Source organism: Saccoglossus kowalevskii, chromosome 14 (assembly GCF_978046115.1).
Source record: "Saccoglossus kowalevskii chromosome 14, keSacKowa6.1, whole genome shotgun sequence".
In the NCBI taxonomy this organism is placed as follows: Eukaryota; Metazoa; Hemichordata; class Enteropneusta; family Harrimaniidae; genus Saccoglossus; species Saccoglossus kowalevskii.
Window position 1 is genome coordinate 35,659,047 of NC_140654.1, and position 22,108 is coordinate 35,681,154.

A 22,108-nucleotide genomic window follows, 5' to 3' on the forward strand; every position below is an offset into this window, starting at 1 on the left:
GCTTCATTGTCGCCTCAGCATCGCATTATTGTGGCATCAGCTTCGCATCATTGAAAATTGAAGCTGTGTTCGCCTCGCTATTTTGTGGCATCATCGTGGCCTCAGCTTCGCAGTCTCATGGCATCAACATGGCATCAGCTTCAACTTATTGTGACATGAGTATGACCTCATTATTTGCACGCAGAAGGGCAGTAGACAAAAACATGTACAGAAGTTCGATATGTAATCGATTTGAAATTCAAGGCGAATAAAATAATATGATCAAGAGTAAAATGACATTTTAAAAAGATATCTTGTTTAATTATTTTAGTGTTGCGAGTATTGGGCACCAACAACTTTGCGAAGTACATTACAATCGGCAAGGTGACGAGTTTCATATTGACTAGAAGGAAAATCGTGATAAATTCAAATCACACGATGCAATCGTCGTTCTGATACAACACAATTTGCTGTATACGAAGTGAAACTGTTCTTGTTATAAAATTTACCTTTTTTCGCTCATTTTATTTGCTGCTAGAAGAGCAGATTCAGATTCCTCATTTCGGTGGTATTTTTCTGTGTTTCGTTTAGTTTTAGCCGAGTCCGACCCCATGCCCGAACTACTAAAACATGCAATACACACGTACGCCGCCTGGTGCGTCGGCGTCGTCGCCAGTCATCTTGATACAAAGTTTCAAAACAAGTGCGTACATTTCCAACATATGATTGGATGGTTGAGGTGGAGTCGGTCTGGTAAAATTTGACAACCAATTCTCATAATTTAGTCACGATCAGTGATCTGAACTCGATCTATACGTACTTTAAAAGTATTCTCACAAACATATTTTCGAATGAAAACGAGCCACATGCCCTGTAAAAAATCAAATAGCGCTTGACATGCAGAAATAATTTATTGGGCTTCAGAAAAAAACGTGTCCATTTAGTGTGGCCGTAAATATTTGGTGACCAGCCGATGAACAATTTGAAAATCATGATTCACCCGGAAGTCCTTCGATACTGAAAATCATCGACCCCAGTCTGGTTTACCTTATTTCCCAACTTGCAAAACTGATTTGTATCCCAGCCCTGTTTTTTTTTTTTCTTTCTTTTTTTGAACTGAGGTAAAATCCCATCCGTTTGTCAAAATATACCGATGTTTTTCAGTGAATAATTGCGAAGCCTGTCACAGCACAAGAAAAACTTTGTGAATCGACGACCCTTCAATTTGCGTTAAATATGTTTTGTTACAACATCATTGATTGGCTGAGAGTCACCTGATCGGAGCACGACCTGGGTCACAGAACCATATTTGTCCGTATTATCAACAGGACTTTGCGAGAAAACCACACCCACATTTTCAACCATTTTAGCGCGGAAGTTGCCAACAAATGTCGAAAACTCGTGAATTTTATGAATTCGAATATAATAAAGCTAGCGATTCGTAAGACTGGTTAATAATATATCCCCCGATGCTCTTCGATTTTTTTATTTCAAGGTGAGAAATGGATACTAGTAGTTGAAGTTCCATCGATTTCAAGGCGACTATTTAACCGCGACAACTCTACGCTCTGTTGTAGTTTCGCGAGGTAAAACAAAAATACAATAAATAGTACTTGTTTAATTATTTGGTTGTACAGCCCGCAAATTACGGGACATGATCCCCATGAATTGCGATAAATAAATGCTGATTGTGTTGAATGACGGACGTCGGGACCGTTTGGAGAAACAAATTACGGTCGGTAGACATTTCAAACAAATGAAATTATTAACGAAAGACGAGATTTTTCTAGGTATTTACGATCATACGGTCATACCAAATATATTCAAAATTGACAAATACACAAAGAGGTGTAATAGTAGGTCATTTTTATTTTAGCCTTAGAAATATTTTCTTTCACTCAGTCCACGTCCATGCGTGGGAATTCTATTTAGCTTCATGGTCCTTCGGCTTGTCTTCTGCTTGGGGGGAAACAACAATAATTATACAAATCGTAAACTCAACACAATCAGGAAAAGAAACCCAGACAACCATGTTGTACTTCTGTTGAATACATTTTGTAGCAGTGCGTCACGTCGGAATGTTGTCTAAAATAAAATATTCAATCCCAGCCAAATCTAGGTCAAAGGGTCAGATTGCGTGCATATAATTATAGATAGTTAAAACAAAATGTATTTGAACTTTTGACGGTTGTTCAACATCTATGCACGGTTAGTTTGTAACCGTGATCTATGAAAACCAGAAAATTTTTAGTAGTCCGAATTTTTGCACGGTCGAAAATAAAACGGAAATTGACCGGTCAAAAGCGGAAGCGGTCAAGAGGTTTGGGGGAAATGAGTACAGTACTTCTTTGTTTGATGAAGCGATGCTGATGCCACATTGTCGCCATAATGAGGCCACAATGAAGCGAAGCGATAACCGCCTAACTTTTTAATGTCGCGACATTGAAGTGATGCTGAAGCCATAACAATGCCATAATGATGTGATGCTGAAGCGAAGGTGAAGCTGAAGTGAAGCCAAAGCTTCCGCGAGAACTGTACTGTATTCCCGTGAATTTTATTATTTGCACTGCGCGCATGCGCAATTGTCTTGTTGTATTTATGCAAATTGTTTGTTTCACGCATGCGCAATTTTGTATTGTTAGTTAGTAGCGTTCTTTGTTGCTTTCAAGTCAACCGTGAACTTTTCGATTTCGTTTTCAATTACGAACTTTTGTTACGCTTCGCAATTACACAATGTCGTCTGGTAAAAGGAAACACAATTGCGCTGGATGCCGACAACCCGTTAAAGACCACTTTTGGGGTAAACCAGGGAAACACTGCGATGGTAGACCAGTTTCTGATGATGACGCAGATCAGTTTCCTTTGTCTGTTTCACCACAACAACACAACGATATTTCTTCGGACTCAAAGTCGCACATCACTGACGATTTCGTTTCCTTGACATCAGATCTCCAGGCATTACATCAAAAGAAGAAATTGCTCGAAGCCAGACTAGAGAAAACTCGTCTAGAAGCTGAAGTGGCGAAACTCGAACGCGAATTCGATCACTCGGCGTCTATTGAGTTCACTGCCACCGGTATACACCATCACCCACGGCAACACAGTCACAGTGCGTCCGGTAATTTCAGTCTCGGCGATTTGCGGAAAATGACCCACCTTAGGGAGGAAGTCGAAGAGGAACTCGCCCCTCTCGCATCGATGGTCGGCGTAGACAGGACAGTTGGTGATGAACAACACAATGCTGGTGAGTGGCGTTTTGATCATTTTGGTAGAACAATACCCATCGCCACGGCCATGAAGACAAAGGATCGCCAATTTACTAATTCACCGGAGCATTACATTGCAAGTTTCTACACTTCGAACGAATTAAAATATGATGACTTGACACTGGAACAATTCTTGCAAGGATACACGTTGTTGTTACAGAACCCGAGTTTGTCTGTAACAGAGCGCAATGGGAGACTTCAGCTCTTGCATGACATTTTCGTTAAATTGCCGCAATACAAATGGCAAGTTGTACGTAGCTACCATGCAGCTGTGATACGCTTGGTTGAGTCGCACAGGCGTTCGTGGTTAGATTCTTTCGCCGATGTCAAAGAGGTTTTCTTTGATTTTTCACCGGATAAGTTGAAGTCACAGCCTGTTGCTAGGAACAAAGGATCTGCTGCTACAAGTTCGAGTAACAATAACATTTCCGTTTGCACTGCATTCAATGAAACTGGGTCATGCTCGTTTGACCCCTGCAAATATCGTCACATCTGTAACTACTGCTTCACATACAGGAATCGCTTTAATGCACACAGCGAGTTACATTGCAAACAGAAGCCTGGGACAGATTCAAAAATTAAAAAAGGAAAGGACATGTCAACTTCGGCGTGACTGGATAAAACAACATTCAAGTCTGGTGCCACTGGTAAAATTGACATTAGTGATGCCTGCTCCTCATCACCTACTGCGGTCAGCAATTACAAATGCATCAATACTGGAAATGTCTCAAGTAGCAGTCACATGGGTGCAAATACTACTGACGTTTTTATTCAACATAATGATTCACCACCTACACCGGTCAGCAATTACAAATGCATCAACACCGTTAATCTCTCGGGTAGCAATCACAGCGGTACCTCTAACATTATTAATTCTCATTCTGCTTCTCCACCCACCGCGGTCAGCAATTACAAATGCATTGACACTGGAAATATCTCGGGTAGCAGTCACATGGGTGCAAATACAACTGAAATTTATTCTATTCCACATACTGATTCTTCGCCCACAGCAGTCAGCGATTACGAATACATCAACACCAGTAATGTGCCAGATAACATTCACATTGGTGCAAATACTACGGACATTATTAATTCTCAGCCTGATTCTGCACCTACTGCGGTCAGCGATTACAGAGGCATTGATACCATTAATGTCTCAGGTGGCAGTCACATGGGTGGTATTTCTACTGACAATATTATGCCACATTTCGATGCTGTTACGGTCAACAATAACATTTACGGTGATACCACGCATGTCACAGGCAGCAATCAGTTTAGTACAGGTACAAGCATTAATGACTACAAGGGCACAGATATTACTTGCATTAACGGCACCACATCCATGGCTGACTGCCATCCACCTGCTTACTTCGTGGATTTACATAACCACATCAAGGCAACAGGTACATACAATTATCTGGGTGCTCGCATTCCTGTCCCTTCGTCTCTCAATATGCACAACTGGCGTATCTTGCTTCAAGATTACACTGATGATATTTGTGATTTCCTTGAATTCGGCTGGCCGATCAGTTATTCGCGTGATTATTTACCAACATCACACGCGGCAAACCACAACTCTGCTATTTCTTTCCTAGACCATGTGGAACGCTACTTGGCTACAGAACGCTCCTTCGGCGCAGCAATTGGTCCGTTTGATGCACCTCCATTCTCAACACCCCTCACTACTTCACCTTTAATGACTGTAGACAAGAAGGATGCCAACACTCGTCGCATTGTTATGGATCTCAGTTTTCCTGAGGGCTACTCAGTGAATGACGGCATTCCCAGCCATGAGTATTTGGGGCAGGAGTTTAAGTTGCATTACCCCACCGTCGATTCAATGACTGATCAAATCCGTTTACTGGGTCCTGGTTGCTTGCTCTTCAAGCGAGATCTTAGTCGGGCCTACCGTCAACTCCGCGTGGACCCATCTGATTACAGTTTACTTGGCTACACCTGGGACAGCAAATATTACTTCGATATTGCCCCACCATTCGTACTTCGCACAGCTGCTCTGATGTGTCAGCGTGCTACTAATGCAGTCCGCCATATTGTCCAGTCTCGCGGGTTTGACATTATTAATTACATTGATGATTTTGGGGGGGCTGCACACCCTTGCAATGCTCGCGCTGCATTTGAGACACTTGGCGCAGTTTTGCAAGAGCTAGGTCTAAACGAGTCAGTTGCCAAGGCAGTTTCCCCATCTACTCGTATGGTGTTCCTAGGTTCTTGTTTTGACACAGTTGATATCACCATTTCTGTGCCAGATAAGCTGGTGAAGGTCGATCAGGAGTTATCTCTATGGAATAATCGCACAACTTGCTCACGTTCCGACCTTCAGAGCCTGATTGGTTTGCTTTCGTATGTTTCAAATTGCGTTCGTCCAGGCAGACTTTTCATCTCGCGGATGTTAGAGACTTTACGTTCTATTCCGGACAAACATTCGCGAATTGCTGTCAATGATGAATTTCGCCGTGATTTGCTTTGGTGGCAGACATTTCTGTCCAAGTATAATGGCATATCGATGATCCTCAACCAACCCTGGTCTGCACCAGATACTGTTTTATGCACAGATGCTTGTCTCACAGGCTGCGGCGGCATTACAGTTAACCAGTTTTATCGCACACCATTTCCCATGCATATCATCGATATGGATCTATCCATCAACTGTTTGGAACTTCTTGCAGTGGTCATCGTTCTGAAGCTCTGGGCTACACGCTGGACTGGACTCCGCATCCAGATTGCCTCAGACAATACAACTACAGTCGCGCTTATCAACAATCACCGCTGCCATTCTTCCTTTGCCTTGAGCTGTCTTCGGGAAATCGCATTCATCCAAGCACGTTATGAATTTGACCTCCGAGCAATCCATGTTGCTGGTGTCACGAATCTGGCTGATGCTCCAAGTCGGTCACACCTCTCGCCGGAATTCCAGGCACGGGTTGCGAAGTTGCAGTCCACATTTGGGTTGTCTGAGGCGGCAGTGTCAATTGATAACTTTAAATTCACCGCACCATGGTAATATCTATTTGTTTTCTATTCCTGTGCAGGTCCAGTTGATTCTCTTGTGTCTTTGGACGTTCAAGCCAAGCGTTCCTTGCAGTCTGCATTTTCAACTGGTTATCTTTGTAACATTATGTCACAGTGGCGAGCATTTCTCCTGTTTTGTCGATTCTTCGTGGTGATACCTCTCCCAGCAGCTCCTCAGACACTTATTCGGTATACGCAGTTTCTCTCTCGCTCATTCGCATCGACCGCTTCTATTCGCAATTATCTCAACGGTGTTCGTCTATTGCATCTGTTTATGGGCTTGGAACCCCCATCACTCAGCAACTTTGAATTGAAGCTAGTGCTGCGCGGGATTCAACGTTTGTCCCCACATCTGGTTTGGCGGAAGCTGCCAATCACCCCAGAAATCTTACTACGTATTCACAGTCTGCTTGATCTTCGTCGCCCGCTTCACGTTACGCTTTGGCCAGCATTCCTGCTGTGCTTTTTCACTTTCTTTAGGAAGTCTAATGTGGTTCCACGCTCTGCATCAGACTTTAATGCCAGCATGCATCTCACTCGTGGGAAAATTCGTCTCAATGACATTGGTCTTGTGGTCAGGGTTACCTGGTCCAAAACTAGCCAGTTTGGCGATAAGGTGTTGCACGTGCCTGTGCTGGCAATCTCTGGCTCTTCGCTGTGCCCAGTGGCAGCATATAAACGCATGGTCTTGATGATGCCTGCTCCACGCGATGCACCTGCCTTCCTCATTCCGACTACGCCTGGCACTCTTCATCCACTAACGCATCAAGCTTTCGCTAATCATCTGTCTTTGTTACTGAAGGCGATTGGCCTTGATCCAGCCTCATATTCCGGACACAGTTTTCGCCGTGGCGGTGCGTCATTTGCCTTCCAATCAGGGGCTGAGCCGGATGCAGTCAAAGCTCAAGGAGATTGGTCTTCTCAAGCGTACTTATTGTATATGGAATCGTCGTTCGGCCATCGTCTCCGTACTGCTGCCTGCATACGCACTGCAATTGAGGAAGGGAATCTCTCACTGACTCTTTGATTTTCAGTTTTGGCGGGTTTTTTTTTATTATTTTGGCCTTTTTGTCTTGTTGACTGGCGAACATGATCAGCAAAACTCATTGTTTCGTTAGTGAATAAAACGAAATTAATTATCCGCCAAAACTGTTGTTGTGTTTTGTTTGAACTGAGAGAATAATTGTGTAATTTTGTATTTCAAAATGGTTAATTATTCCCGTGAACTTTATTATTTGCACTGCGCGCATGCGCAATTGTCTTGTTGTATTTATGCAAATTGTTTGTTTCACGCATGCGCAATTTTATATTGTTAGTTAGTAGCGTCCTTTGTTGCTTTCAAGTCAACCGTGAACTTTTCGATTTCCCCACCCACCCACCCTTTTCATTGCTTGTTGTCCGAGGTGGGCTTTTTCGCAAGTGAATGTTTTATTTTATTTTTATTTTTAAATTTTATTTGCTTTTTCTCGAATCGTTATTTTGCTTTTCTTTATTAGCTTTTTTTTCGCGTGCATCGATTGATTCTTTCGGTTTCGTGATTTACTTGCTAGTTTTGTTAGTTATTATTGCATCTTGATGTTATTTTCAGTTTTGTGATTCTGCCTTTTTGTCTTGTTGACTGGCGAACATGATCAGCAAAACTCATTGTTTCGTTAGTGAATAAAACGCGCATGCGCAATTGTCTTGTTGTATTTATGCAAATTGTTTGTTTCACGCATGCGCAATTTTGTATTGTTAGTTAGTAGCGTCCTTTGTTGCTTTCAAGTCAACCGTGAACTTTTCGAACCGTGATCAATCTATAATGAAACAATATGCAATAATTATGCATTTTATTTATTGTATATCAAACATTTCACTAAAATCATAATGCATTGATTAAAATTAATGACGTTGGTCAGTTATTCACCAAATGACAACAAATTATTTTTAGGATATTGCTACTACCGTAAAATCTGTATTAGAAGCCACATCCCTAATAGAAGTCGCACCCATTCTTTTTGAATAATTGAGAACCAAAAATTCGTCATTTCTCATATGTGTAGATGCTCTAATAGAAGCCTCATCCCCTCTATTGCATTGTATCATTTTAATAGAAGCCGCGGTTTCTAATACAGATTTTACAGTAATCTGCTTAGACAGACATATAAACTCAAATATAAATGTGAGTGTTCCTAATGACTACAAAAGTGCTTGTTATTACTGAACTATTTATTGTACTGGACGCATGGAGCCAGGAACAGCCACTGGCGGTGCTGTATACAATTAAAACCTATTTTGGCTTGACAACATTCACATCGGCGATCAGTGTAAAAAGCGGAGACTTTGTTGACTAGTTTCGTACATTGTATTATAGAAAGCGTGTACAGTCTTAACATAACCACAGTAGACAGAGTGGGGTCAAGGCCGATACATGATTCCGGTGTTTCATAATAAATGCTTTCTATTAATAATTTCATTTTAAAATAATATCATGAAATATGTCTATGTCATTGTCACATTATAATCTAGTATCGGTAATTAGTCACCTGCAGTGTATACCACTTCAGATGCTATTGTTTTAAACAAAGAGTTAGTTAGGGCTTAGGTTGAGGACAGGTCGCCCAGCTGTACTATTAGTATGCAAATTTTTTTGTTTCTGTTTCCTCGTGGTGAGCACTGAAAGCAAATTCAAGTTAGTCTCACCCAGAACACAGTCCTGGAAGGTTGTTTTTCGGCAACCACTTGCTGGGGTCTTGTGACGAGCCAAGTTCTGCTTTTTGTATGGGGCGCTAGGGAAGTGGCTATATCTCTAGTATAAGCCTGGGCCAGCTTTGGAGCCTATGTGTTCAGATTTTCTGGCAGGAACTGTACAAAAAGGACAGTAGCTTTAACTAGCTATTGTGGGTATTTAGGGCCAGCACGTCAGAGGTGTCTTGTCGTGTACGTACAACTCAATTGCTGTGCACCTGGGCTTCGTCACAAAAGGGACTGAATGCAAACTCATTGTAAGTAGAATTTCGTTGTAGAGTTTAATTATATATTTCCGTAAAATGTTGATACTCCATTGTTTCAAAGAATGACGTGAAATCTGTAAGTTTTATGCCTTAGTATTAAGTTATTATATTTATTATGATTTTATTATGGTGCTGTTATTTTTCATAGTGCCATCTTGACTTTATCCAGCAGTTAGTGTTACATTACCGGAGGATACTGTTGTCTCACTTGGAACTGCGTGCCACGTTACCGGAGGATACGTGTTGTCTCACTTGGAACTGCGTGCCACATTACCGGAGGATACGTGTTGTCTCACTTGGAACTGCGTTCTACATTACCGGAAGATCCGTGTTGTATCGATTGTAATAACCTGCTATATGACTGGGAATTACGTTACGTTATTGGAAGCTTTGTAATGTATTTTTCAAAGCTACACGTTACATTATATGAATTTTGTGTACTGTACATGAATATGTAATTTAAGGCAACCATATTGTACATTCCAGTAATTGTCTATTCAAAGGCTAAGTAAAATCTGAAATCATTCTTTCTGTAATTTTGTGCGCTAGCAGTTTAATGCTTCATTAATGGACAGAAAATCCTAGATTTGTAAACAGATTGTATTTAATCCCTTTTCCCCCTTTGATCAATTAAAGTTATTCGTTCAATGTTATTTAACTCGCACGCGGTCTTGTGTTTTGATGGATGGATCGAACACTAGGCAACATAGTCAAAATTGTTGGCATCTCGTATGCATGACAATTGTTTGGGGGCTCGTCCGGGAGTGTTTTGATCCCATCCATCCTGACCACATAACCATCATATTTATTGATACGTTTATTTGTTAAGGCTTTGTTCTTGATTATTTCCCTACAGTGCGAACTCCACATGCATAGCAAAGAGTTTATCTGGACATCTCGTCTGGTACATAGAAACAGATGATTTGGCGCCGAGTGGTAAGTTGAGCTCGTCCTATTTTGTGTGGTTTTTGCCAGATATCAATATCCCGTAATTTGGTCGACATACGGGGATGTAGACACTACCTAGCTACTCCGTGGACTACAGCTTTATTTTAATCAGAAATTATATCGGCTATAAAGTCCTTTTATTGGTACAGCTTGGTTTACTGTCATCACTTGTCATTTGGGTGAGCATGGCTGCCAGTCAATTAGAGCAAAAAAAATTAATTGAATTAGGTCAAAAGCTTGATTTAAGGGGACCCGAATTAAAGACATGGGTAGAGAAGGAGCAAATTGCTTTGCGGAAACAAAGAGCAGAGGAGAGAGAACGGAGGGTTGAGGAAAGAGTAGAAACAAAAAAAGCCAGACAATTTGAGCTGGAATCTCGAGAAAAAATAGAAACAGAAAAAGCTAGACAACTCGAGCTCCAGCTTCAGATCGAACAGGCTAAGCAAGTTAAGGCAGAGAATAGAGTGGATGCCCAAAATTATTTAAATAAAGGTAAGGCTCCCAAACTACCCCCCTTTAATCAGAAAAGGGACGGCATTGATGCATATCTCCATAGGTTTGAATTGTACGCTACTGCTCAAAACTGGGACAAGATCACTGAATGGGATACAAATTTAGGGGCTCTTTTGGAGGGAGAGGCATTATTCGAGTATTCTACTTTGTCGCTTGAAGATGCCTCTCACTATGACAAGGTTAAGAGAGCAGTGTTGGCTGCTTACCATCTTACAGGCGAAGGATTTCGACAGAAATTTAGAAATATTAGACCAATACAAAATGAAACTGGAACTAAATTTGTCACAAGGCTCGACAATTATTTACAAAGATGGTTAAAGATAGAACAGGTAAATGATTTTAAACAATTACAGGATATCATACTTCGGGAACAATTCGTACAGTGTTGCACTAAAGATCATGCTACTTTTTTGAAAGAGAGAAAGCCTACTAGCATCAAAGAGATGGCTAAATATGCCGATAGATATGTGGAAGCGCATGGGGGTTGGCATCCAGGGCATTTTAAAGGTACAAGTTTTAAGGCCAAATCTCACAGTCATCAGAAAGGTGTAGATAAGCCCAAGCCACCGCAGAGTGATAAGGCAACACCGTCAAAAAGCTATGTGAACCAGAACAAAGGTAACTATAACTGTTATATATGTAACAAACGAGGTCACTTTGCACGAGATTGTAGACAGAAGAAAACCTATGCTTTTCTAGCAGAGATGATGAACAAACACGAAGATAATCCCATTTCAGATAAGACAAAAGATGATATTGGTGGGTTTCTAATGATAAAACCTGACCCACACCTAGATCAAGCATTTCGAAAAGGTTTTCTCACCTTAGATTGTGGACACCAATTGCCTGTGTTATCAGCTGCTTGCAACAGCTCTTATGCACAGGCAATGCCAGTCCAGGAAGGTAAGATAGGCACTAGTGTTATCCAAGTATTGCGCGACAGTGGCTGTAGCGGTGTAGTGGTTAAATCTAAATATGTGGAGAAAAATCAAATGACTGGAGAGATTAAATCCTGTGTGTTAATTGATGGTACAGTAAAACAATTTCCAGTTGCTCGTATACATATAGATACACCATTTTTTGTAGGTTTTGTTTCAGCACTGTGTATGGATAACCCAGTGTATGATTTAATCCTTGGAAACATACCTGGCATGCGAGAACCTATGGATCCAGATGCAAACTGGGAGGGTTCCCAGAGACTAGAGCAGGTTCAAAAGGGCAAGTCAGAATGTGACTCTGAAACCGAAACCGAAACCGAAACCCAGACTGCAGCTGCCGTGCAGACGCGCAGCCAGAAGGAATGGGTTAAGAAACCATTGCAGGAACTTAAGGTAAGTTCTCAGATAGGTGAAGTGACTCCAGAGATGTTACGGAAAAAGCAACAGACAGATGTCTCGTTGGCCAAACTGCATCAATTGGCTAAAGCAGGAGAAGCAAAGGTAAGTAAAAATGGAAGTGCTTGTAGGTACATCACCGTAAAGGGAATATTGTACAGAGAGTACCAGTCCCCACAAATCGATTTTGGGAATACATTCCGACAGATTGTGGTACCCAACGATTATCGTAAATATGTATTGAAGGTAGCTCATGAGTCAATTTTAGGAGGTCATTTAGGGGCCAAGAAAACATCTAGTAAAATCTTGACAAATTTCTTCTGGCCAGGCATACAAGCAGATGTCAAGATATATTGTCAGTCCTGTGACATATGCCAATGTACCATTCCTAAAGGTAGAGTAACAAAAGTCCCCTTAGGTCATATTCCTATTATTGAAGAACCATTTAGGAGAGTCGCAGTGGATTTGGTCGGACCAATTGAACCTGCCACTGATAGGGGTCATAGATACATTTTGGTCTTGGTCGATTTTGCAACCCGTTACCCAGATGCTGAGGCATTGAAAACAATTGGGACTGAAGTAGTTGCGGAAGCATTGTTAGGTATGTATTCTCGGATAGGCATCCCAAGGGAAATACTGACTGACCAAGATCTCAATTTGTATCTGATGTCATGAAGGAGGTAAGTAGATTGCTTTCTATAAAACGACTTACTACAACTCCATACCATGCTACTGTATGTGTAATGGTTTAGTAGAGAAATTCAATGGAACCCTTAAAGCTATGCTCAAGAAAATGTGCGAAGAAAGACCGAAAGACTGGGACCGATATATTCATCCACTTTTATTTGCATATAGAGAAGTCCCTCAAGAAAGCACAGGGTTTGCCCCATTTGAACTTATATTTGGGCACATTGTTCGTGGTCCAATGATGATACTCGAAGAGTTATGGACTGGTGAAACACAGGCAAGTGAAACCAAGAGTGTATATCAGTATGTGTTGGACTTGAGAGAACGTTTGGAGCGAACCTGCCAGCTTGCTCGAGAGGCTTTGGCAAAATCTGCCTCGCGATATCGATCTTATTATAATAAGAAGGCAAAGGTAAGGAACTTTGAGGTCAGAGACGAGGTACTTTTGCTCCTGCCAACAAGTAATAATAAACTACTATTACAATGGTAAGGCCCATTTCCCATTACACAGAAAGTAAGTAGCCTAAACTACAAAATAGACTTGGGTCACACCCGCAAAATCTTTCACGCTAATTTGCTCAAGAAGTATCATCATCGATCAGAAGTTACTGCATCCTTAGTCGAGTATCGTGGTGATATTTATGACGTGGCTTGTGTATCTGTAGTTGAGGAAGAATGTCAGGAAGAAGTAGGTCCATCCGAATTGAAATCTTTTTCAAATGAGGACTTATTGCATCTTCCTCCCATAGTAAGCAAAGAGAGCATAAAAGATGTACACCTTAGTTTAAAGCTGAGTACGTCTATGGTTAAGGACGTCAAGCAAATTCTAGAAGAATTCCGTGATGTGCTGACAGATATCCCTGGTAAGACTACCTTAGGAAAACATACAATACAGGTAAGAGAGACAGAGCCTATTAGAAGCAGGCCATATCCTATACCACATGCATTGAGAGCAGAAGTTCAGAAAGAAATAGTAAATATGTTACAAATGGGTATAATTTCACCAAGTAATAGTCCTTATGCATGTCCCTTGGTAGTCATCACTAAATCTGACAAATCTCTCAGGTTGTGTTGCGATATGAGGAAAGTAAACCAGATTACAGTATTTGATGCTGAGCCAGTTCCAGATCAAGAAGAGATATTTACCCAGTTAGCAAAAGATCATTATTTCAGTAAGGTCGATTTAAGTAAAGGTTACTGGCAGATTCCTATGTCTGAGGAATCAAAACCCCTTACCGCAATTATTACACATAATGGTTTATATCATTTTGATATGATGCCATTTGGGCTTGTAAATGCGGGGGCAACGTTCAGTCGTATAATGAGACGGCTCCTTAAAGGTATTAGTAATGTACATAATTATATTGATAATATTCTTATCCATACAAGGACTTGGAGTGAGCACGTCCAGGCAACTGAGAAAGTGTTCAAGCGTCTTCGCAGTGCTAATTTGACAGCACGCCCCACTAAGTGTTTCTTAGGATATGATGAAGTCAAATTTTTGGGTCACATAGTAGGTCATGGCACTGTTAAGCCCAAGCCGGATAAAATTCAAGCTGTATTAGAGGCTCAGAGACCGTTAACAAAGACTCAGGTAAGATCATTCTTGGGACTAGTTGGATTTTATAGGAAATTCATTCTAGACTTTGCGGCAGTGGCTACCCCTCTAACTGACTGTACCAGAAAGGGAAAGCCTAACGTAATTCAGTGGGGTGATGCTCAGGAACATGCTTTTTCCACACTTAAAGGTAAGTTGGTTAACTTCCCCATACTTCAGCTGCCTGATCTAAACAAGGAATTTACATTACGCACAGACGCATCAGATACAGGCGTCGGAGCAGTTTTGTTACAAAACATCGGTGGAGAAATATTCCCAATAGCTTATGCAAGCAAGAAATTGAATGGATGTCAAACTAGGTATTCGGTGATGGAACGGGAATGTTTGGCGATGGTCTGGGCAGTGCAAAAGTTCCAGTCGTATTTATATGGTAAGAAATTTGTGATACAGACAGATCACCAGCCATTAACATGTCTTCGTAAATCTAAGGTGGCAAATGGGAGGATAATGAGATGGGCGCTGGCATTGCAGCCCTTCCGATTCCGGATCGAGGTAATCAAAGGTAAAGAGAATGTTGGGGCCTTACTTAAGCAGAAGTATATCAGCCACAAAATCTTGTCTATTAATATTCCATTAAGACAAGGTATCAGATGGAGGTATATTATAATGTGTTAATAACTTTGAATGCGTAAACACATTCACAAAAATGGGGGGGCTTAATTGTCACATTATAATCTAGTATCGGTAATTAGTCACCTGCAGTGTATACCACTTCAGATGCTATTGTTTTAAACAAAGAGTTAGTTAGGGCTTAGGTTGAGGACAGGTCGCCCAGCTGTACTATTAGTATGCAAATTTCTTTGTTTCTGTTTCCTCGTGGTGAGCACTGAAAGCAAATTCAAGTTAGTCTCACCCAGAACACAGTCCTGGAAGGTTGTTTTTCGGCAACCACTTGCTGGGGTCTTGTGACGAGCCAAGTTCTGCTTTTTGTATGGGGCGCTAGGGAAGTGGCTATATCTCTAGTATAAGCCTAGGCCAGCTTTGGAGCCTATGTATTCAGATTTTCTGGCAGGAACTGTACAAAAAGGACAGTAGCTTTAACTAGCTATTGTGGGTATTTAGGGCCAGCACGTCAGAGGTGTCTTGTCGTGTACGTACAACTCAATTGCTGTGCACCTGGGCTTCGTCACAAAAGGGACTGAATGCAAACTCATTGTAAGTAGAATTTCGTTGTAGAGTTTAATTATATATTTCCGTAAAATGTTGATACTCCATTGTTTCAAAGAATGACGTGAAATCTGTAAGTTTTATGCCTTAGTATTAAGTTATTATATTTATTATGATTTTATTATGGTGCTGTTATTTTTCATAGTGCCATCTTGACTTTCTCCAGCAGTTAGTGTTACATTACCGGAGGATACTGTTGTCTCACTTGGAACTGCGTGCCACGTTACCGGAGGATACGCGTTGTCTCACTTGGAACTGCGTGCCACATTACCGGAGGATACGTGTTGTCTCACTTGGAACTGCGTTCTACATTACCGGAAGATCCGTGTTGTATCGCTTGTAATAACCTGCTATATGACTGGGAATTACGTTACGTTATTGGAAGCTTTGTAATGTATTTTTCAAAGCTACACGTTACATTATATGAATTTTGTGTACTGTACATGAATATGTAATTTAAGGCAACCCTATTGTACATTCCAGTAATTGTCTATTCAAAGGCTAAGTAAAATCTGAAATCATTCTTTCTGTAATTTTCTCATACATTGTGCGCTAGCAGTTTAATGCTTCATTAATGGACAGAAAATCCTAGATTTGTAAACAGATTGTATTTAATCCCTTTTCCCCCTTTGATCAATTAAAGTTATTCGTTCAATGTTATTTAACTCGCACGCGGTCTTGCGTTTTGATGGATGGATCGAACACTAGGCAACATAGTCAAAATTGTTGGCATCTCGTATGCATGACAGTCATAACCTTGTTAAGTTATTAGCACATTGTATATGCAGTGAACATGCTTTTGGTCCATTTTCTGTATTCCACAACATGTGCGTCATCAGTGAGGTCAACTGCAGTTTACATTTTATGCGAGGTAACGATGTGTTCATATTCAAATCCCATACCAGATATATACAGAAGCCACACTAACCCAGCGATCACTCAGATTGCAAAAGATTTGTACACATTCCCACCATGTCATTCTGTAATATGCAATCACAATTCCGATTCCCCCATAACTCTGGTTATAAATGTACAGATGCAATCAATAAATAAATACTGATTTGTGATGTTCAAAATTCCTTTGCGTGAAAAATGCAGGCCAAAAAGACATCATATTTATACAAACAAATTAATTACTGTTCATGTTCTTCAAATAATACAACATGTACTGTATTAATCTCAATAGCCTGCATACATTAATACATTTGAATTGTATAAAAGTTCTTAAACAATAATAGTTCAGCAACATATCTAAATCAAAGAAAGCTTAGAAAGAACTCCCGTGTGCTCGAGAGTATTGAAGACACATTAAAAATTAATTCAAAATTACTTGTACCTGAGATGTTGATGGAAAAACTGAAAACTAATCATGTAAATCAGGTAACTAATATGAACAGAACAGAACAAAAAAATTATGAATTATGATAATTAGAGAATTAATATGAACAAATTTTAACTCCAAATTAATCAGGCCTGTCTATTGTCCTAGAGCATTTATGTACCAAACTTTATTCAAATGTGATGATCAGCAATTGAGATATCAGTGTTAATTAATTATGTTAAATAGGTGATTAATAAGCATAAATATTTACCAAAAACTAATTGGGTCTCTGCATAGTTCTAGATTCATTGAAATGTGAGGAGTACTCTTCAAAAGTTTCATTGAAATCCAATTCGTGGTTCTTTATATATCAGTGGAACATTCATAGAAACAATTAACTAATTATGTAAATTAGGTAATTAATATCCACAATTATTTACCCTAAAACTAATCAGGACTCTGCATAGTCCTAGAAGATATATGTAGCAAGTCTCATTGAAATATGATGATTAGTACTTGAGACATCAGGCAAAAAGCTGAAAATTAACTAATTATGCTAAGAAGGTAATTAATATGCACAAATATTTACCCCAAAACTAATCAGGGGTCTGCATAGTCCTTAAGTAACTATGTACCAAGTTTCATTGAAAATGTGATGATTACTACTTGAAATATCAAAAGCTGAAAATTAATTAATTATGCAAATTAGGTAATTAATATGTACTGATATTACCCTAAAAACTATCAGGTTTGTGCAGTGTCCTATGACATCTATGTACCAAGTTTTATTGAAATGTGATGATTAGTACTTGAGATATCAGTGGAAAAGGCGAAAATTGATTAATCATTATGCAAATTAGGTAATTAACATTGCACAGATTTTTACCCAAAACTAATCAAATCTGTACATTAGTTTGGAGCATCTATGTGCCAAGTTTCATCAAAATCCAATAAGTGGTTCTTTAGATATCAGTGGAACAGTCATGGAACAGCTAAAAATCAGCTAATTATCATGCAAATTAGGTAATTAATATGCATGGATTTTTACCAAATCTATGCACAAAGTTTCATCAAAAAAAATGTATGGTTCTTGAGATATTGATGGAACAGACAGACAGACTAACTGCAAAGACTCCCTTTTTGTGCTTTGCACACAGGAGTCAACAAAATTTGGCAAAAAACGTACAATGTACAGTACTCATTCCGCTCAACCTCCCGCTTTTATCGCTTAATTTCCGACCGCTTATCGCTTAATTTCCGACCGCTCGCTGCTTTCCGACCGGAAACCGTCCGCTTTTTTTCCCGCTCGCTCGCGTTCGCTTTTGTTCGCTCGCTCGCTCGCTTTTGTTCGCTCGCTCGCTCCTGCTATGGCTGGCTTCAGAAACATCGTCCCCTTGCCAACCGACCGCTGGAGTAACAATGATCGTACATTGTATGTATAAACTTAAGTTTTTATTTGTAATAAATTTAGGTTTTAATGACGATTCAAAACACAACGCCTATTGCTTCTCTGTGTTGGAACAAAGACGCCTTCAAATCACTTAACATATTGTAACGTTTGCTCCGCAAGTCGAACTGTGACCTGTATTTACATATTTACGTCCTTGTGTGTGTAGTTCAACTATATAACTGGTCAATCGCGATATGTATTGAGTACTAGTATTTGTGTGTTGTGTGTGTGTTTCTGTGTGTGATTTTGACTAAATTTATTCCGAACGGCGCTCAAAATAATTTGACACTTTGTTATTTGCGAACGCAACTCACACTGTGACCCTTACTCAATTTGCATAAGTAATACGAATGCTGTAGTTCAGAAAATCTATTGGTTAACTTTTGCTCGTGTCTGGGTGCGCAAAACAAAACTGCACATATAATTATCGCATAGCTGAATTTCTACAAATCAATTGGACTTAAACTACTAGTACTGTGATGATTAATCGCTTGTCTGAGTACATGCGGTGACGAATTATTGGATTGGCAGCAGCCGGACGAAAAATGAAAGAGATCTCGGAACAGTTAATTTGTTGAGGAAAACAAAACAAACTCAGCCAGTGATACATTTTGAAAACAAAAATACAAAATAAACGCAATCAGAGGCACCGACCACGCGCGTTGGAAATAAATAAAACGTGTTGTGACAGTCTCACCAAACTCTTTCACTCGCGCAATATAATTATGTTATTTCCCAAAGCACTTATATTTAATACATTGACAAAAAACACCGCAAGAAAAATGTAAATCAGGCTTGTAATTACTAGTAACTCTACTCGAACGCAATGTTGATCGCTGTAAAAGTGGATAAATTCGAACCGTCATCAAATTCAAAATTCAAGCGATCTCGTTGAATGTCAAAAATAAACTCGATGTTTAGAAAGACAAAAACAACATCATATTATAGTGCAAAAAAGTTAGCAGCAAAGAACGAGAAGTGCATGTGGGAAAGCGATGAGTGAACTCGAGGAAAATTATGCTGATGTGAGAACAAGCCATATACCCGCGGAGTACTCGCTAAAACATTGAGAAAATGTGCCATTTCAAAGGGCACCCTTACAAATAATGTCTGCGATTGTGTGAACATGATAACGTGCAAACAAGAAACAGAGCTCGTGGTCCACAAGGAAACTTAGCGATGACGCAGTTAGATGTATACTGCTGTTGTAAACAGAGACTCCTTCAATCTCATATAAGCAGGTTCACGTGGATGTATCATTTTCAATTATTACCAACAACGCCATGATAACAAAGACATTATGAAATTCTTTTGTTTTTATGTAGAAAAATACAGTAATTTTACCAAGTAAAATCATATTTATTAAAATTGTTGTTCATACATGAGTTGTCGAACACACTACATAGTTTGTAATTTCATCCAGCTCCTTTCAGTCACGATTCAAGACAAATAAAAGGCACAAATATAGATAATATAGCAAATTATTTTTTTCTGTAATATTCGTGTGTAATCAGTAATTATGAAAAAAAAAATATGGGTACATATGGATTTCGTTATGAATTATTCTTAATATCAATTTCTAAATTATTTTGTCAAAATCAGGTTTTTTTTCCAGGTTTTTTCCCCCAAAACAAAAGAATTTCATTGTATTTCTAAGGATGCAATAAAGTTATTATTATTATTATTTATGAATTAATCGGGATTCAGGTACCATAGTGTTTGTAACAGGAAAAAAAAAACTCTTTCGCGTGGGACTTTTCATGCAAACATTGTGAATGGTTCCCCGACACTGATTCCTTTTTAACTTTCAATTTTTCTAAGACGCGGCAAACCCTGCTCATGACCGGAGACGTCGTCAAGATGCAGGTGCGATTCCTCTTAGCAACGCGTTCTATTTATTTCCAAAGCGTCTGGTCGGCGCCTTTGATTGCGTTTATTTTGTTCTTTTATCTATCTATCACTGGCAGCGTTTGTTTTGTCGCGTCTCACAACTTAATGTCCAAGCAAACTTTTTTTGGCTGTAAGTGAACTACGTACAGCTCATGAAAGTATTTCGCCCAGAGTTCGCAAAAAACGGAATACCCTGCAAAATTTGAATCCTTTATTTTATAACGAGACATTGGGCGCAAAAATAAAAACCATAATTGTAATTCAACAAGTTTATGTAACGTGTTAGTCCGCTTGCCAGCCGCCTAGTTAAAAAACGCGATCTCCATTGATGTCGGCTTCGACAACTTCGGACAAGATGGGCGCTGGCCGACATTACATTTGCAAGTATTGTATTTGTTTGGCAAATTGTACACTACGGTCATTCTATAACAATCGATCAGTCGTTTTTTTTCACAGTCTTACTATTCCTGCAGATATTCTTCAATTGTTATAGGTGCCACGGATTTTAACATAACTACAACTTGACCCGTGTTAAACCCAAACCATGCGTGCATGACAACCATCACCCTACACACGGTTACTCAACGAATACCGTACTCTACAGTAGACATTTTTCGCTCTCCACCAAAAATAGAATGGTTTTATTTCATATTAGTTGTGTCTGTGTCAGTGTCGTATTTGATTTCACATGTTTGGTTCGATCTTGTTTATGGTGGACATTATTACTACACGTATGTATTATTACCAATTTTGTATGGCCGTGTGATCCACCGTATTTTTTCAACGGTCGTTCTATAAATTTCTGATTGTATTGATTCTTATTTTAACATCATAAAAAACAAAAATGATACACTTGTACATGAAACAGTAGGTAATGAACTGTAAATGTGGGCGGTTGCGCTGTCAGGCGAGCGAGCGATTGCGCGAGCGGATACTTCCGGATTTGCGTGGTCGAAAAAAAAGCGGAAATTGCGCGGTCGAATTGAACAAAGCGAGCGAAAAAAAAGCGATCGAAATCCGGAAGCGGACGGGAGGTTCGGCGAAATGAGTACTGTACTAGGCAATGTGATCCTCAATTAATACTACATATACTGTATTAAGGTAGCGAGACTATTATTTGTGTTGAAAATTACGATTTTCACATTTATTTATTAATTGATGAAATGCACCATAAACTTTCATGTGATAAAGTCAACATAACATAGAATGTCATGTAAGTTGGTTAAAATGTAGATTTTCTGAAGGGAAGCAAGGCAGCCTCAGTAGTGTTTTCCAAAATCAACAACACAGGTTTAATTTGTGTGCCTATAAGTTTCAAAGATTAACTCAAGACAAAGCAATGTTAGGATGTGTTATCAGTAGCTATCTGACACACAATTAGTGTTTCCAAACATTTTAGTGGTTTTTCTCCGCCCCTATTTGTTTCACAGATTAGTCATTTGCATATGAATGTGTCAGACACAAGGTCACACAGCAACTGAAAAAAATCATTGATTTTGGTGTTTTCATATGCCGAATTTATCCAATTATAGCTATCCCATTCCTTTATTTTTTTGGTTTCCAATAGCCTTACACATTTGGATGTCCCTACACATGTTAAAACAGACCTTGATTGGAAAACAAATTGATCGTGCCGATAAACAAGCTTGAAAATCTTTGCTGTTCCTTCATGGACGTTTTCTAGGAGTTTATGTTTTTCAAAATACAAGGTCTTTAACAAAAAATAACGTATACTTATTGTCATCGGATTAACACCAAATTTTCACAGCTTTAAGGTGACAGTGAGAGGAACTTGAATGTGTCCAGACAAACTATTTCATCGATTGTTTACCAACGAGTTGTGGTTTGAGTTGGGGGCAATGCGACTAAAACAGTAATTGAAATTCAGCACACTATTTTTTAAAACGCGTTG

At 39.6% G+C, this 22,108-nt stretch overlaps 2 protein-coding genes across 2 annotated transcripts; both read left to right on the forward strand.

Annotated features, from left to right (window-relative positions):
* Positions 1 to 6,381: 6,381 nt before the first annotated feature.
* On the forward strand, positions 6,382 to 7,302 carry LOC146734698 (uncharacterized). The gene has a single exon (XM_085507607.1). The coding sequence runs from the start codon at positions 6,382 to 6,384 to the stop codon at positions 7,300 to 7,302; it is 921 nt and encodes a 306-aa protein (XP_085363733.1).
* A 3,099-nt stretch (positions 7,303 to 10,401) lies between these two features.
* On the forward strand, positions 10,402 to 12,738 carry LOC146734699 (uncharacterized). The gene has a single exon (XM_085507608.1). It carries the CDS (start codon positions 10,402 to 10,404, stop codon positions 12,736 to 12,738), a length of 2,337 nt encoding a protein of 778 aa, XP_085363734.1.
* The last annotated feature ends 9,370 nt before the right edge of the window (positions 12,739 to 22,108 follow it).

What these genes read in the sequence shown, in the direction of transcription:
- LOC146734698 (XM_085507607.1), top strand. Translation starts at nt 6,382, where the DNA reads ATGTCACAGTGGCGAGCATTTCTCCTGTTTTGTCGATTCTTCGTGGTG.
- LOC146734699 (XM_085507608.1), top strand. Translation starts at nt 10,402, where the DNA reads ATGGCTGCCAGTCAATTAGAGCAAAAAAAATTAATTGAATTAGGTCAA.